Source organism: Bombina bombina, chromosome 7, assembly GCF_027579735.1.
Source record: "Bombina bombina isolate aBomBom1 chromosome 7, aBomBom1.pri, whole genome shotgun sequence".
Classification (NCBI taxonomy): Eukaryota; Metazoa; Chordata; class Amphibia; order Anura; family Bombinatoridae; genus Bombina; species Bombina bombina.
The window spans coordinates 498,086,353-498,103,065 of NC_069505.1; the positions used below are offsets into that span (position 1 = coordinate 498,086,353).

Sequence of the window (16,713 nt, forward strand, 5' to 3'; positions counted from 1 at the left end):
GTTTGTTGCCGAACCCTGCCTGCCTGACCATTCTAGTGGGGTGCCCTTAGACTGCCTTACTGTTGCCGAACCCTGCCTGCCTGACCATTCTAGTGGTGTGCCCTTGGACTGCTTTACTGTTGCCGAACCGTGCCTGCCTGACCATTCTAGTGGTGTGTCCTTGGACTGCTCTGCCGTTGCCGCTGGGGACTGTCCTGCCTGTGGTGAGTGCCGCTCTCCTCACTATCTTTCTCTGCTCTGGGATATTCCCTATCATTCCGGCTCGACGCCGGGATAACAAGACTACTGGCCGAGTTCGGTCTGATAGAGGAGTATCCCACGAGCATTACACAGGCTCCATCAACCTTCCGGGTCCCTGATACCCAGCCAAAAATCTTGGGAGGAATGACCATACCCACCTTCAATTTGATCTACCTTTAAAGGGGCATTAAACGCTAAAAACATTATATATGCATAGAATTGAGCTTATTCCCCACCTCCCTCTAGTAATGTTAAAATGTATCATTAATGACATTCAAGTGCTGACCTGTGCATTAAAGGGACATAAACCTACATTTTTTCTTTCATGATTCAGATAGAGTATACAATTTTAAACAACTTTCTAATTTACTTCTATTGTCTAATTTGCTTCATTCTCTTGATATTCTTTCCTGAAAAGCATATCTAGATAGGCTCAGTAGCTTCTGATTGGTGGCTGCACATAGATGCCTCATGTGATTGGCTCACCAATGTGAATTGCTATTTCTTTAACAAAGGATACCTAAAGATTGCAGCAAATTAGATAATAGAAGTAAATTGGAATGTTGTTTAAAATTGTATTCTTTATCTGAATCATTAAAGAGAAAATTTGAGTTTAATGGCCCTTTAACTCTCCTTCAGATACATGCAGTGTAACCTAGGCAGCACCTATGATTAAAGGGTGGTGCCTGATATTTATTTAGTGCTTAGTGTCTCTTAAATGTATTATACGACCCAAACATTTTCTTTTGTGATTCAGACATAACATCCAATTTTAAAAGTTTCCAATTTTCTTATATTATTAAATTTGCGTTGTTCCCATGTTATTATTTGTTCAAGAGATACCTAGGTATTGTAGATATCTGAAGCATTACATGGCAGTAAATAGTACTGCCATCTACTGCTCTTGCAAATGGATAAAATTCGTGAAAAACTGCTGTCATATAGGGTTCTCAGACACAAGCATTGCTCCTGAGCTTTACATCCCTGTTTCTTCAAGAAAGGATACTAAGAGAAAGAAGAAAATTGGAGAATTCAATACATTGAAAAATTTCAAATTGCTTGCTCTCTCTGTACCTGGTTGATGAGACATTTGAATCTAAAAGCCTAAAATAGTCAGTCCAAACATATTTCCCAATTTTTATTCTACTCATTTTTATTTTTTGTCTTTTTTGTATTATTGCATATACTCGCCATAATTTTTGTAGTATGTGTCAAAGGTAGGCATATCTCCTCGTGCCAGAAATTCATCCCCTCTCTCTACCAGGATCTCTTTTACCATCTTGTATCCAGATACAATCACCACTGGGCGTGACCCAAAGTAGACCGTGAATAGATCGCCATATTTTTTTCTCAACTTCGTGAAGACATCAATCGCAAACATCAAAAAAATGTAAAATCAGTTCAAACTCATTCTATGTTTATTTTGTATATACAGCATATAAACATCATCTTAAAATATCTAGACCTGGTTTAAAAGGAGTTTCAGAATATATTTAAAGGGATGGTTATTTCAAATTTAAATGTTCATGATTCAGATAAAGTAGGCAATTAAAAAACTCCCAAGTTATTTGTGTTATAAAATGGGCTTTATTCTCTTGATATCCTTTGTTAAAGAGTAAACCTAGGTAGGAATAATGGTTCTTATGAGCATACACATTTGTTTAGCTCTCTATGGCACCTGCGCTTGCAAAAAATGGTTGAACACACTGCTGTTTTAGAGTTCTAAAGAGATGTTCTTAAAGGGACGGCCTAGTCAACATTAAACTTTCATGATTCAGATAGGGCATGCAATATTAGGCAACTTTCTAATTTACTCCTATTATCTAGTTTACTTCACTCTTTTGGTTGCTTTATTTGTAAATTATTAAATTTGCTTTGTTCTCTTGGTATTTCTATTGAAAAGCTAAACCTATGTAGACATAAACTAATTTCTAAACCTTTGAAAACCGCATCTTATCTCAGTGTATTTTGACAGTTTTTAACAGTTAGATAGTGCTAGTTCATGTGTGTGTCATATAGATAACATTTTACTATGTTATTTAGGAGTCAGCACTGATTGGCTAAACTGCATGTGTGTCAAAAACACTGAGATAAGGGGCAGTCTGCATAGGTTTAAATACAAGGTAATGACAGAGGTAAAAAAAATGTATTAAAGGGACAGTCTAAACCAGAATTTTTATTATTTAAAAAGATAGATAATCTTTTATTACCCATTTCCCAGTTTTGCATAACCAACACAGTTATATGAATACACTTTTTACCTCTGTGCTTACCTTTTATCTCAGCCTCTGCAAACTGCCCCTTTATTTCATTTGACAGACTTGCATTTTAGGCAATCAGTGTTGACTCCTAGGTAACTCCACGGGCATGAGCACAATGTTATTTACATGACACACATGAACTAGCACTGTCTAGTTGTTAAAAAAGTCAAAATGCATTCAGATAGTAGGCGTCCTTCAAGGGCTTAACTAAGAACACCAAGAGAACAAAGCAAAATTGATGATAAAAGTAAATTGGAAAGATGTTTAAAATGACATGCCCTATCTGAATCATGAAAGTTAAATTTTGACTAGACTGTCCCTTTAATATCACAGTGTTGGTTATGCAAAACTGGGGAATGGGTAATAAAGGGATTATCTGTCTAACAATAAAAAAATTCAAGTAGACTGACCCTTCAAACAAAGATAGAAAGGGGAAAAAAAAATCAAATTTGACTATAAAATTAAATTGGCTTAACAAATTACATGCTCTTTATATTTACTGTCCCTTTAAGTATGCAAAAATAACAAAATGATATTGATTTAAACAGTCGCTGCCCCCCTTGTTCTCAATTAAGAATCAAACATAACTGCTTCAGGTCATGACAGGCTTCACTTGTTGATGCAATTGTTTGACATATAATTGTTATTTTTATAAAAATATCTAATATTCAATATTTACCTCTAATACGCATTTTGCCATTTCCCCTCCTTTCAGCTGAAGAATATTCCCCAATATTGGTAGTGGAGTGGGTCCAGGGGGGAGATTCCCCCTCTTGCAAATTGTCTTGAAACTCAAGAAAAAGATGAGTAAAGACGTTAATATAACAAAGACAAGTGTCCAACCTGCGGAGAAATCCATGTTCATTGTAATGTGGTAGCAGATAGACTATGCTTATGTGAATTTTGTGATTTATAAATTGTTTATATAAGGGAAGGATAGAGATTAAGAAATGGTAGGTGGAGCACAGAAAACAGAATATCAAGTCTCTAATGTTGTTTAACCCTTTCACGCGGGTGCCTATTTGTCTTATTTGTCTACGTCGGAACAAAGTTCTAACGTAAACAAAGTTCTAACGTAAACAAAGTTCTAAAGTAAACAAAGTTCTGATGTAAACAAAGTTCAGATGTTACAAAAATAAGTAAAGATTGAAATCACGGAATCGTGCATGCAATGGGATCGGGTCAGGGGGGGTGCCTATGACGCTAGGCACGCCCTCCAGCCTGTGATCCAAGTTAGGAAGCTGTTACGCCATGGAACGTCCTAACGGCGGCAAGAGGTTAAAGGGATATGAAACCAAAAAATGTTCTTTGGTGATTTAGACAGAGAATACCATTTAATTTTTTTTTTTTTTTTTTAAATCCAATTTACTTCCTTTAGCAAATTTGCTTTGTTCTCATAATATTCTGTGTTGAAGAGATACCTAGGTAGGAATCTGGAGCACTACATGGTAGGAAATAGTGCTGCCCTTGAGTGCTCTTGCAAATGGATACCATTCTTGCACACTGCTGCCATATAGTGCTCTACACACGTGCACGCACCTGAGCTTACCGTCCTGCTTTTTAACAAAAGATGCCAAGAAAATGAAGAAAAAATTGATAATAGAAGTAAATTGGAAAACAACAGAAGTACAATTGCATACTCTATCTCAATCATCAAATTAAAAAAAAATGGGTTTCATGTCCCTTTAAAATCCAAATAAACATCTATGGGAAACGTTACATTTGCAAAGCTATCTGGGAAAACATCCAAAAAGAACAAAAGGTCATGCTCGGGTCATCACAAGTCTGCGTTGTCAGAATAGAAAAAAAGACTGGGAAAGTGTCCACAATTACATGATTAATTACTGATACAAGTGGTGGAAACTTCCATTCTATGTGCAGGGGTGGGTTCCATTCTATGTGCAGAGGAGGGGGGGTTAAAATTGTTCTATAAGATCATAACGTCATAGGGGGACACTGGTGACATCAGCCACTCATTAATTGTTTCCCTCTCACTCACTCACTCACTCACTCACTCACTCACTCACTCACTCATATCAACAAATATTTCTTCCAGCTCCAACTCACACTCAGATACATTTACACAAATCGTAAGCCATTTGTAGCCGAGTTCACATTAGGGCCCTATTCTCTAAAGTTCTCTGGGCTTGTGAGATTCTATAAGAAATCTTAACAGTACTTTGAAGCCCCTGTCCTTATTTTATAAAGGCAGATTTTACTTGGAGAACAGTGTCTTGCAAAGGGGTGTTCCCTGCGTCTATGAAAATGAATATTTGTTTTGGATTGAACAAGAAAAAGCAAAAAAGAAACAACCCAGCATGATATGTCAGCTTCTGAGTTGCTGAAAGTTAAAAAGATAGCCAACACCAGATTTTTTGTTGTTTAAAAAGATAGATAATCCGTTTATTACTCATTCCCCAGTTTTGCATAACTAACACAGTTATAATTATACACGTTTTATCTCTGTGATTACCTTGTATCTAAGCCTCTGCAGACTGCCCCCTTATCTCAGTGCTTTTGACAGATTTGCATTTTAGCCAATCAGTGCTGACTCCTAGGTATCTTCACGCGTGTGAGCTCAATGTTATCTAAATGACACACATAAACTAATTCCCTCTAGTGGTGAAAAACTGTCAAAATGCATTCACATATGAGGTGGCCATCAAGGTCTAAGAAATGAGCATATGAGCCTACCTAGGTGAACACCAAGAGAACAAAGCAAAAATTGGTGATAAAAGTAAATTAGAAAGTAGTTTAAAATGACATGCCCTATTTGAATCATGAAAGTTTATTTTGGACTTGACTGTCCCTTTAAAGGGATATGAAATTCCAAAATTTTCTTTTGTGATTCAGACAGAGCATACAATTTTGTAAATTTTTTCCAATTTACTTCTATTTTTAAATTTGCTTTGTACCCATGAAGCTCTGTGTTGAAAAGCTACCAAGTTATGTGTCTGGCTATAGTGCTGCCCTCAAGTGCTCTTGCAATTAGATATCATTCTTGCCAAATTCCTGCCATATTGTGCTCCCAACATGGGCCAGCTACTAAACATACATCCCTGATTTTCAACAAACAAGAGACCTAAGAAAAATGATAATAGAAGTAAATTAGAAAGTTGTTTAAAATCGCATGCTCTATCTGAGTCAGGAAGAATGTTTTTTTTAGGTTTCCTATCTCTTTAATTGGGATATACCAAGTGAGCAAGCAGAAAAATCTGATTTACAGAATTTAAAGTTGTCTCTGCTACAGACAGTAAACAGAAAATGAATTTGGAGCTTGAAAAAAAAGAAGGAAGACTTTAACGGCTAGATTTGGAGTTTTGTCGGTAACGAGCCGAAAAACTAACGCCCGCGTTTTACTGGCCGCACCATAAAAATAACTCTGGTATCGAGAGTCCACATAAAGGCTGCGTTAGGCTCCAAAAAAGGAGCGTAGAGCATTTTTAACGCAGCTTCAACTCTCGATACCAGAGTTGCTTACAGACGCGGCCAGCCTCAAAAACGTGCTCGTGCACGATTCTCCCATAGGAAACAATGGGGCTGTTTGAGCTGAAAAAAAAACCTAACACCTGCAAAAAAGCCGCGTTCAGCTCCTAACGCAGCCCCATTGTTTGCTATGCGGTAACCCTTCCGACGTCTGCACTTAACACTCTAACATGTACCCCGAGTCTAAACACCCCTAACCTTACACTTATTAACCCCTAATCTGCCGCCCCCGCTATCGCTGACCCCTGCATATTATTATTAACCCCTAATCTGCCGCTCCGTAAACCGCCGCTACTTACATTATCCCTATGTACCCCTAATCTGCTGCCCTAACATCGCCGACCCCTATATTATATTTATTAACCCCTAATCTGCCCCCCACAACGTCGACTCCACCTGCCTACACTTATTAACCCCTAATCTGCCGAGCGGACCTGAGCGCTACTATAATAAAGTTATTAACCCCTAATCCGCCTCACTAACCCTATCATAAATAGTATTAACCCCTAATCTGCCCTCCCTAACATCGCCGACACCTAACTTCAATAATTAACCCCTAATCTGCCGACCGAATCTCGCCGCTATTCTAATAAATGTATTAACCCCTAAAGCTAAGTCTAACCCTAATACTAACACCCCCCTAAGTTAAATATAATTTAAATCTAACGAAATTAATTAACTCAATTATTCCTATTTAAAGCTAAATACTTACCTGTAAAATAAATCCTAATATAGCTACAATATAAATTATAATTATATTATAGCTATTTTAGGATTTATATTTATTTTACAGGTAACTTTGTATTTATTTTAACCAGGTACAATAGCTATTAAATAGTTAAGAACTATTTAATAGCTAAAATAGTTAAAATAATTACAAATTTACCTGTAAAAGAAATCCTAACCTAAGTTACAAATAAACCTAACACTAGACTATCAATAAATTAATTAAATAAACTACCTACAATTAACCTAACACTACACTATCAATAAATTAATTAAATACAATTGCTACAAATAAATACAATTAAATAAACTAGCTAAAGTACAAAAAATAAAAAATAACTAAGTTACAAAAAATAAAAAAATATTTACAAACATAAGAAAAATATTACAACAATTTTAAACTAATTACACCTACTCTAAGCCCCCTAATAAAATAACAAAGACCCCCCAAAATAAAAAAATGCCCTACCCTATTCTAAATTACTACAGTTCAAAGCTCTTTTACCTTACCAGCCCTGAACAGGGCCCTTTGCGGGCATGCCCCAAAGAATTCAGCTCTTTTGCCTGTAAAAAAAAACATACAATACCCCCCCCCCCAACATTACAACCCACCACCCACATACCCCTAATCTAACCCAAACCCCCCTTAAATAAACCTAACACTAAGCCCCTGAAGATCTTCCTACCTTATCTTCACCCTGCCAGGTTCACCGATCCGTCCTGAAGAGCTCCTCCGATGTCCTGATCCAAGCCCAAGCGGGGGGCTGAAGAGGTCCATGATCCGGCTGAAGTCTTCATCCAAGCGGGAGCTGAAGAGGTCCATGATCCGGATGAAGTCTTCATCCAAGCGGGAGCTGAAGAGGTCCATGATCCGGATGAAGTCTTCTATCAACGGCATCTTCAATCTTCTTTCTTCCGGATCCATCTTGCAGACCTCCGACGCGGAACATCCTCTTCTACCGACGCCTACTAGCCGAATGACGGTTCCTTTAAGGGACGTCATCCAAGATGGCGTCCCTCGAATTCCGATTGGCTGATAGGATTCTATCAGCCAATCGGAATTAAGGTAGGAATATTCTGATTGGCTGATGGAATCAGCCAATCAGAATCAAGTTCAATCCGATTGGCTGATCCGATCAGCCAATCAGATTGAGCTCGCATTCCATTGGCTGTTCCGATCAGCCAATAGAATGCAAGCTCAATTTGATTGGCTGATTGGATCAGCCAATCGGATTGAACTTGATTCTGATTGGCTGATTCCATCAGCCAATCAGAATATTCCTACCTTAATTCCGATTGGCTGATAGAATCCTATCAGCCAATCGGAATTCGAGGGACGCCATCTTGGATGACGTCCCTTAAAGGAACCGTCATTCTGCAGTTGGACGTCGCCGGAAGAAGATGGGTCCGCGGTGGAGGTCTTCAGGATGGAGCCGGTCGTCATCGGATGAAGATAGAAGATGCCGCTTGGATCAAGATGGTTGCCGGTCCGGATCGCCTCTTCTTCCCGGATAGGATGAAGACTTTGGAGCCTCTTCTGGACCTCTTCAGGCACCGGATGATAGATCGCCAACCCCCGCTTGGGTTGGATGAAGATTTTGGAGCCAGGACGGATCGGTGATACCTGGTGAGGTGAAGACAAGGTAGGATGATCTTCAGGGGCTTAGTGTTAGGTTTATTTAAGGGGGGTTTGGGTTAGATTAGGGGTATGTGGGTGGTGGGTTGTAATGTTGGGGGGGGGGGTATTGTATGTTTTTTTTTTACAGGCAAAAGAGCTGAACTTCTTGGGGCATGCCCCGCAAAGGGCCCTGTTCAGGGCTGGTAAGGTAAAAGAGCTTTTAACTTTAGTAATTTAGAATAGGGTAGGGCATTTTTTATTTTGGGGGGCTTTGTTGTTTTATTAGGGGGCTTAGAGTAGGTGTAATTAGTTTAAAATTGTTGTAATATTTTTCTTATGTTTGTAGATATTTTTTTTATTTTTTGTAACTTAGTTCTTTTTTATTTTTTGTACTTTAGCAAGTTTATTTAATTGTATTTATTTGTAGGAATTGTATTTAATTAATTTATTGATAGTGTAGTGTTAGGTTAATTGTAGGTAATTGTAGGTAGTTTATTTAATTAATTTATTGATAGTATAGTGTTAGTTTTAATTGTAACTTAGGTTAGGATTTATTTTACAGGTAAATTTGTAATTATTTTAACTATTTTAGCTATTAAATAGTTCTTAACTATTTAATAGCTATTGTACCTGGTTAAAATAAATACAAAGTTACCTGTAAAATAAATATAAATCCTAAAATAGCTATAATATAAATATAATTTATATTGTAGCTATATTAGGATTTATTTTACAGGTAAGTATTTAGCTTTAAATAGGAATAATTTATTTAATAAGAGTTAATTTATTTCGTTAGATTTAAATTATATTTAACTTAGGGGGGTGTTAGTATTAGGGTTAGACTTAGCTTTAGGGGTTAATCCATTTATTAGAATAGCGGTGAGCTCCGGTCGGCAGATTAGGGGTTAATAATTGAAGTTAGGTGTCGGCGATGTTAGGGAGGGCAGATTAGGGGTTAATACTATTTATTATAGGGTTAGTGAGGCGGATTAGGGGTTAATAACTTTATTATAGTAGCGCTCAGGTCCGCTCGGCAGATTAGGGGTTAATAAGTGTAGGCAAGTGGAGGCGACGTTGTGGGGGTCAGATTAGGGGTTAATAAATATAATATAGGGGTCGGCGGTGTTAGGGGCAGCAGATTAGGGGTACATAGGGATAATGTAGCTGGCGGCGGCGTGCGGACGGCAGATTAGGGGTTAATAAGTGTAGGTAGCTGGCGGCGACGTTGTGGGGGGCAGATTAGGGGTTAATAAATATAATACAGGGGTCGGCGGTGTTAGGGGCAGCAGATTAGGGGTACATAAGGATAACGTAGGTGGCGGTCGGCAGATTAGGGGTTAAAAAAATTTAATCGAGTGGCGGCGATGTGGGGGGACCTCGGTTTAGGGGTACATAGGTAGTTTATGGGTGTTAGTGTACTTTAGAGTACAGTAGTTAAGAGCTTTATAAACCGGCGTTAGCCCAGAAAGCTCTTAACTACTGACTTTTTTCCTGCGGCTGGAGTTTTGTCGTTAGATGTCTAACGCTCACTTTCAGAAACGACTCTAAATACCGGAGTTAGGAAGATCCCATTGAAAAGATAGGATACGCAATTGACGTAAGGGGATCTGCGGTATGGAAAAGTCGCGGCTGAAAAGTGAGCGTTAGACCCTATTTTGAGTGACTCTAAATACCGGCGGTAGCCTAAAACCAGCGTTAGGAGCCTCCAAATCTAGGTCTAAGTGAGGCCAGACAAGAAAATGAATCCTGCTCTAGTGAATATGCGCAAAGCAACAAAATGTGCAGCCTTGTGCAGGTTCTGCAATAAGAGAGTGTTTGTGCAAACATAGAGGCTGAGATTGCTGATTCCACACCCAGGGGAGAGAAGTCTTCTGTAAAGCAAAGTAATACAAGACATGAATTTAGCTTTTGCACAGGCCACAAATGTGGTGTCACGGATACCAGGCTACCAAGGCAACCCTCCTCTCCTATTTGGACTATTGTGTTTCCCACCAGTTCCCCTTTTGTGTGTTACAATGATTGAACTTTGACCTGAAAGAGCTGATCACTGCCCCGCTGGCCCCTTCCTGCCTTGCCAAGTCCCAGTTCCATAAGAATCTTATGGAACTACTCGCCGGCTGGGATCACTAGATATCCCCACTGAACTTTAATATAGGTCACTCCAGAAGCCCTTTGCTTTAGAGCTCCGATCTTCTGGGGACTGGCCATACCTTTGATGGACCTGGGTTGGGGTGATTGCTAAGAGGGAGCTCACTCAGGAACCTGGGGTTTGGATTCCTCTCTACCTCATGCTGGTCCGGAGTACCCTTTGCCCGGCTGCTGCTCCGGGCCCTAGCAATGGATCATGTCGCTTTTTGGACTGGGACATATAGGGGCCCGGAGCTCTCCAATGGTACCCGGGAATAGTCACCGCTCCCTCGGGATCACCCCGAAACTGTGACCTAGATATTGTGGGATCTCTATGCGACTATGGTTCCTATGGAGGCACCAGCCTGTCTGGAGGGGCAGTGATCTCTTGATCAGATAAGGCTCTTATCAGATGGCAAATGTGTATATAAGCTGTGTGTTTGTCCCAATAAAGTCTGTTCGTGTTTCACCTTAATACTGGTATCGTTGGGTTATTAGGGTGGGCTACCTGCTATAATCACATTCCCACTCTACAGCTACAGGTTCCAGGGTAAAGAAGGATTGTTTGGCGGAGATACCCAGTCGGGGTATCCAGAGTCCGTTACAACTGGTTGGCAGCGGTGGGATGTTTCCTTCTACCTGGAACATCCAAACCACCACCAGGCCCTCTCCGGATGGAGCAGCAATACTCCGGGCTTAAAAGAAGTACCCTTAAAGACTTGCTGGAAGTGCGTGGACAAGTGGCTAGCAACTAATCAAAGGCAGCGATTATCACCTAGCTGATAGTGGGTGGCCAAGCCAGCGAACCAGGCAGCAGCCGGGCCAGTGATTGGGCCACCGAGCCCCCAACCGCGGGAACTGATGTGTCTGAAGTCCAGTGGTAGATCCAATGGCGGCTGCCATGGGACTACCCCACCACAGGAGGTGATAACTCTGATCATTGCAGACACCACTCGCCTCAAGATGCTGGAGGTCAAGAAGGCTCTGGGGGGAGCCGCATCAAAAAAAGTTACCCCATGAGGCCTTCCGTGCCTTTAAAGATGGAGTAGAGAAAATTGATCGGTACCTACAGGTATTCGAGACCCAGTGTTACCCTCTTGATCGGAAAGTTGTCAGGAAGGCCTTGGATGCTTTTGAGGCCATTCTTCTAGAAAATAAATGGAACTATGAGCCACCCTTACTCGTGTCCAGCCACACCTGGTCACCAAGTCAGACCAGACAGGAAAGTCAGTTGTGGTTTGTGTGGCTGGGGATAAGGTGCTCCAGATCCCCACAGCACAGGTCCACCTAGACTGGGGTGCCAGTTCCCATGCTGTGGAGGTGGGTGTCATGGGCCATTTGGTGGCCGAAGTGCTGCTTGGGTCATCATGCATCCTCCTTCCTTATGTATGCCCCCACGTATGCATGCCATGTCACCACCCACCAACAAGCCAGGCTCCATGCTGAAGCACTCAACAATAGGACCCCAGGTAAGCCACCCCCACCCGACTACTACCCTGACAGATTACCCCATCTCCTGGGCTTCCCCCTCTTACTTTGCACAGGAGACGTTAAAAGACCAGACATTAGCCCCCTACCGTGCCCGGGCAAGGACAGACCAAGGTACGTTAGGAGGGGACTGCTTTGAGTGGGACAGAGGACTCATGTATCAGTTTACAGAGTTTAGCGGGAGCAGGCAGATGCCCAATCGACAGTTGGTGGTACCGCAAAGGTATATGTACGACCTGCTACGCATAGGGCACGACATCCCCCTGGCAGGACATCTAGGGATAACTAGGACCCGCCACCGATTTACCAAGACCTTTTTCTGGCCATGGATTACACGGGATGTTATGCAGTACTACAGCAGTTGTGAAACCTGTCAGAGGGTAGGGAAGAAAGGTGACGACTCTAAAGCTTCCCTTCATCCCCTCCCTATCAACGATGAACCATTCAGCAGGATAGCTGTTGACATCGTCGGCCCCTTGCCCAGTCCTAGCCCCTCGGGCAAGAGATACATACTGAGGGTAGTAGACTACGCTACCTGGTACCGAGAGGCAATCATCCCGCCAACATCCAGGCAGAGACAGTACCCGATGCCCTTCTCTGGATATTTGCCAGAGTGGGTTTCCCCCTGGAAATTGTATCAGACCAAGGGACTCAGTTTACTGCTGAGCTCACCCAGCAGCTATGGAGGCTTTGGGGAATAAAACCCCTGCTGAGCTCTCCATACCACCCCAAGACTAATGGGTTATGCGAGAGGTTCAATGGGACACTGAAGCAGCCACTTCAGATGTTCTCTGCCTCTCACAAGGACTGGGAGAGATACCTGCCACACCTCCTGTTCACTTACTGGGAGGTGCCACAGAAATCTACTGGATTTTCTCCCTTTGAACTAGTATATGGCCGGAGGGTGAGGGGGTCCCTAGACCTGCTTATAGCCCAATTGGAAGGGTCAGTTGGAGAGGAGGGACCCTCCATTGTAGGATATTTCCTAGAATTCAGGAACCGACTGAAGGACCTCGCCGCCATGGTGCGGGAGAACCTTCAGATCGCCCAGGGTAGGCAGAAGCGGTGGTACGACCGTACCACTTGCAACCGCACCCTGGAAGTAGGGCAGAAGGTTCTTGCCCTAAAACCCACCAAGATGGATAAGCTGCAGGCTGCTTGGCAGGGACCCTATTGAGTAGAAGAAAAGCTTTGTGATACTACTTACCTGGTAGCCAAATGTTCAGATGAACGGGTCCGCCGGACCTTTCATGTGAACATGCTGAAGATGTACCAGGAGAAGCCAGAGGAGGTAGCTGCCATATGTGCTATGACCATGGAGGACTTGGAGAGTCTCCCCATGCCAGAGCTGCCTGGGTGGAGTAGGGCGCCGGCAGGCGTAGGGGACATAAGAGTAGATGAGCGGATAGGGACTGTGCAGCGGGAGCAAGTCAGGCAGGTACAGGAGAGCCGACAGGACATGTTCTCAATGGACCCTGAGTACACCACAGTAGCGGTGCACTGGGTGGAGACCCCGGGACAGGCGCCCTTGTGGCAGTCGGCGTACCAGGTCACCGAGTCAGTTAGGAAAAGCATGCGCAGCGAAATTAGGGAGATGATAACGGAAGTTATCAAGCCATCCAACATTCCATGGGCATCTCCGGTAGTGATTGTGTGCAAGCAGGATGGAATGACCCGCTTCTGTGTCTACCATTGGCAAGTGCACAGTAGGAAGGTCGGAGGTCCAGTACCTTGGACACCAAGTGGGATGTGGGAAGCAGAGGCCGGAACCTGCCAAGGTTGAGGCAGTCTCTAAATGGCCAACCCCCAAAACCAAGACACAAGTTTTAGCCTTTCTTGGCACAGCGGACCGACCTGATCAGAAAACACTTACCCCAGCAAGTCCTGTGGTCCCCCGAGTGCGAGGCTGCCTTCCAGCAACTGAAAACAGGGATAGTTTCTGCCCCTATCCTGGCCGCTCCTAACCCATCCAAATGCTTTTGTGTCCATACAGATGCCTCTATGTTTTGGTTGAGAGCAGTTCTGAGCCAGGTGGATGAGGAGGGCCGTGAGCAGTGGAGGAGTGTTTGGCACTGGTGTTGGTATTGGCTCTCAAGAAGTTGCAACCATACTTGTATGGGAGGTCCTTTACAGTGTTTACAGACCACAACCCCCTGGTATGAATTAATAGGGTTTCCGGGGACAATGGATGCCTGTTGCGGTGGAGCTTAGCCTTGCAGCCATTTAACTTCATAATTTAGTATCAGCCAGGAAAGAGTAACGGCAATGCAGATGGCCTGTCCCGGCAAACTGAATTGGAGTAACCTCACCGTCAGTCCCAAGCCGACCCTTCAGGATCTAGATGGGTCTGCTGGACTATGAGGGGGGAGCACTGTCACGGGTACCAGGCTGCCAAGGCAAGGCCACCCCCTCTCCTATTTGGAATATTGTGTTCTCTACCAGTTCCCCTTTTGTGTGTTACAATGATTGAACTTTGCCCTGAAAGAGTTGATCACTACCCCGATCGCCCCTTCCTGCCTTGCTGGCTGTGATCGCTAGAGATCTGCGCTGAACTTTAACATAGGTCGCTCCAGAAGGCCTTTGCCCCAGAGCTCTGCTCTTCTGGGGACTTGCCATACCTTTGATGGGCCTGGGTTGGGGAGCTCACTCGGGAACCTGGGGTTTGGACCCCTCTCTACCTCATGCTGGTCTGGAGTACCCTTTGCCCAGCTTTGCCCGGAGCTCTCCAATGGTACCCGGGAATAGCCGCCACTCCCTCTGGATCACCCCCCGAAACTGCAACCTAGCTATTGTGGGAACTTTATGTGACTATGGCTCCTATGGAGGTGCCAGCTTGTCTGGAAGGGCAATGATCTCTTGATCAGATAAGGCTCTTATCAGATGGCAAATGTGTATGTAAGCAGTGTGTTTGTCTCAATAAAGTCTGTTCGTGTTTCACCTTAATACTGGTCTCGTCTGTTTATCAGGGTGGGCTACCTGCTATAATCACTTTCCCGCTTTTCAGATTGGGGTTCCAGGGTAAAGAAGGATCATTTGGTAGATATACCCATTCAGGGTTTTCGAAGTCCGTCACATGTGGATTATGAAGATGAAATGGATTTGAGTAATGGGAAGAAAATGTTGTAAGCAATTTTTAATATGATAGTGCTGGGCTGCTTGTCCGCATGAAATGAATTAAGGGCCTTTACCCCCTGTCTGACATGGAATCTAGTAGTGTGAGTGTGTACTTTGCAACATTGTTGCAGTGTGGTGGGTGGGTGGTTGGTACTCACTATTTAAGAGATTGCAGGCCTGTCTTCATCCTCTTTTGTTCCAGTTTGCCCGTTCCCCACACTCCTGCCACTTTACCTTCCGCTTCCCTTCTCCTTCTCTCCTCCCCCCCTGCCTCTGACCCTGTGTCACCTTAAATGGAGTCTGGTGCGGTCCCTGCTTTGCATGGGCTAGGCCCGGTTTTAGGCTCCCCCTACTTAGCACTTTTTCTCTATCCCCCCCCTCCTTCTCTATCAGGTTTCATGGCCCCCACTGCCCCTCTCCTTCACCCAGTACCAGGTTTCCCACTAATGTGGCAGATGCCGCAAATCCGGCCCTTAACACACCTACAGGCCTGTCAGCAGATGCCATGTTGGTGGTACTTTCCCTGCTGAGGGTTATCGTGGCTGCTGTAACTCCTAACCGGATCGTCCATCCCTTCCTTTCAGGCACCCGGTTCCATCTGGAAGTGCAGGCCTCAGCAGCATGGTGGCCGGGTCCTTCACTTCCGGTTCTGTGGTCCTCTAGGCTCGGGCAGATGATGTCACTTCCGGTGGCGGCGCCGCTCAGAGTACAGCCCTTCAGCATGGCAGGCAGGGCACAAGGAGCAAGCGGAGGGTCTCTGCAACACCCATCGGTCCAGGTGGGGGCAGGGCCAAGGGTAGAGCTCAGAGTTCAGCTAAGGTGGTTAAGGGCGCAGCAGATATTTTGAGGGGCAAAGCTAGGAGGCAAGCGCAGACCCTGAGGTCTCAGTGTCAAGGGGTTTTGAGTGAGGGTATGAATGTTATGCCAGGTCACGATCAGATGGCTCATTCAGCAGCAGGGGTGCAGCCACATCAATGCCTTTGCACAGTACTTTGTCTGGAAGTATGCATGTGGGTATGCATGGGGAGAATGTCATGGCAGCATGGAGCACTAGGGGTGAGTTAGGCCCGCACACCGCAAGCCTGGGTACTCCCATCTTCTTTTTCTCTCCTCCTCAGGTGGTGGTCTCCAGATCAGGTTCCATGAAAGCTGTCGCAGGTCCATCTCATGTGGCAGACACGTCGCTCACGGCAACCTCACAGGGTTTCAGGACCATGTATGCTACGCACACTGCTGTCAGCGGACCCAGCTTGGAGCTGCAAGGTAGGATGGTTCCCCAGGGGCATTGGGTAGAAGGGGTGTCCAGTAGCAATTCAGATTCAGACTGCAGTTGTTTACTAGGGCTGACTAACAAGGGTCATAGGAGAATGTACCATATGCTCAGAACCTTAGTGTCCATGCAGAGGGCATCCACTGGGGTGCCTAGGCTGGAAGTAGGTCTCACAGATGTTTCTCAGCAGGGGGCGGGCGCTCCCATGCTTCATAGCATTGCTCAGCCTGTCCCTGCTTTGGCTAGTATGGGTAGTGCAGGTAATGCAACAGGGTCCCCACTACCCTCTGGGTTGGCCCATAGCGGGGGTTCTGTAGTTTCTCTAAGGAAAATCGCAGTGCAAGAGGATACCTAACTGTGTTTCGTGCACTCGCTTCATGCCC

At 44.0% G+C, this 16,713-nt stretch overlaps 1 protein-coding gene across 4 annotated transcripts in view; it reads right to left on the bottom strand.

Annotated features, from left to right (window-relative positions):
• The window catches only part of LOC128666864 (cytochrome P450 2G1), a 162,187-nt gene that overhangs the window by 106,192 nt on the left and 39,282 nt on the right, over positions 1-16,713 (bottom strand). For 2 of the 4 annotated variants that reach the window (XM_053721667.1, XM_053721666.1), the window contains exons 2-3: positions 3,181-3,292; positions 1,432-1,594 (exon numbers count right to left, since the gene is read on the bottom strand). In XM_053721667.1, coding sequence (XP_053577642.1) covers positions 1,432-1,594; positions 3,181-3,292 — 275 coding nt within the window. Of the gene's footprint in view, positions 1-1,431; positions 1,595-3,180; positions 3,755-16,713 lie in introns of those variants that run through there. The other 2 variants (XR_008403277.1, XM_053721665.1) reach the window with 2 other exon arrangements.